The following is a 1,601-nucleotide window of genomic DNA, read 5'->3' on the forward strand; positions in this document are numbered from 1 at the left end:
GCAAACTGAAGAGGTAATTTCACTCTTTCAACAATGTCTTTAATTTTTTTTATTTACAGTATATTCATTATAGCTTATAATTGTTAATTTACTAAATGTTTCTTCTTTTTTATTTTCTATATGAGATGAAAAACTTGAAAAATCTTCAGGATAAAGAAGATCATATTCGAGCTTCATGTACTTTTGACAGTCATCAAGATCACTGGAAGGAAGAAAACAACAACAACAGAGTTTTTTTTCCAAGAAAAGGATTATAACTTATAATAATCAGTGAATTTTACACCAGCGCACAAGGACAATGAACTCTACAATGTTTCTGTACAGTGTACAAGAAAAATATGCAGATGCTTTTGCAAAGAATTTTGCCATTGTTCTTCTTGGGATCATAATTATGTCCATAAATGGAATGTTTGTATTGACATTTTTCAGGAGTTCCGTTTTCTACAATGACCCACGATACATATTATATATTCACTTGGTTATCAATGATATGCTCATGGTTTTTTTCAGTGTAAGTCTTAGTGTGATGGCTTATGCATGGCAAAATGTACCTCTCCCATTCTGTGCTACACTTCTAATAATAACTGCAACTGCTCATAAGAACACTCCTCTGACTTTGGCCGGTATGGCCGTTGAGCGTTACATCGCCATCTGCAAACCACTGCATCACCATCAGATCTGCACAGTGCGCAAGACCTACATCCTCATCTCTCTGATTTGGGGTGTAGGAGTCATACCTGGATTGATTGACTTGATTCTCCTTTCAATTGTTCGCCCTTTATCTGTTTTTACAACAGCTGCTTTTTGTAGTGCATCAATTCTGTATTCCACACAATATCATGAAATACAGACCAGATTTATGAATGGCCTTTACTCGTCTGTTGTGTGGGTAATTCTTGTATTCACATATTGTCAAGTGCTGGTTGCAGCCAGAAGGGCCTCCGCTGATAAATCCTCAGCAAAAAAGGCCCAAAGCACCATCCTGTTACATGGAGCACAGCTTCTGCTCTGTATGTTGTCCTACATTGCTGCTATCATAGACAAGATGTTTGTCCCACGTATACCAGTTGATTGGCAAAGACTAACCTTTTTAAATGATCTTTTAACAAATATAGTACCACGACTGCTTACTCCCCTGATTTATGGTGTTCGTGATAAACTTTTTTACAAACACATGAAGGGGCTTTTTTCATGCAGATTATTCATTGTAAAAGTTGAATCAACCAATCAATGAGAAAAAAAGGTCAACACCATTAGATGTTTCATAAAAACACGTCACTAATGGCTATGTAACATAAAGCATGCATAATTCTTCATGTACCAGATAAATGTTTTGCAACGCTGATGTAAATGTTAAATTTAATCAAATGTATTGCCACATTGTTATGTCATAAATTAATAGTGTTTTTTTAGTTGTCAGCATTTTTTAAACAATTATTATTTTGAATAAATGTTTTCCATGATTTAATATAACATAATGACTCCATGTGTTAAAATGGCACGTCTTGAAAATAAGGAATTGTAAGTGTTTACATTCAAACCAGCAGTAAACAGTGTATTATGAACAGACGGACCATAATTAACTGTACAGTGCCCCAACA

General features: G+C 34.8%; 1 protein-coding gene across 1 annotated transcript; it reads left to right on the forward strand.

Moving 5' to 3' along the window:
- The first annotated feature begins 298 nt into the window (after positions 1-298).
- On the forward strand, positions 299-1,234 carry LOC107723898 (olfactory receptor 4K1-like). The gene has a single exon (XM_016532625.1). The coding sequence runs from the start codon at positions 299-301 to the stop codon at positions 1,232-1,234; it is 936 nt and encodes a 311-aa protein (XP_016388111.1).
- The last annotated feature ends 367 nt before the right edge of the window (positions 1,235-1,601 follow it).

The sequence above is a fragment of the Sinocyclocheilus rhinocerous genome, unplaced genomic scaffold (assembly GCF_001515625.1).
Source record: "Sinocyclocheilus rhinocerous isolate Xijiao unplaced genomic scaffold, SAMN03320098_v1.1 scaffold875, whole genome shotgun sequence".
Lineage (NCBI taxonomy): Eukaryota > Metazoa > Chordata > Actinopteri > Cypriniformes > Cyprinidae > Sinocyclocheilus > Sinocyclocheilus rhinocerous.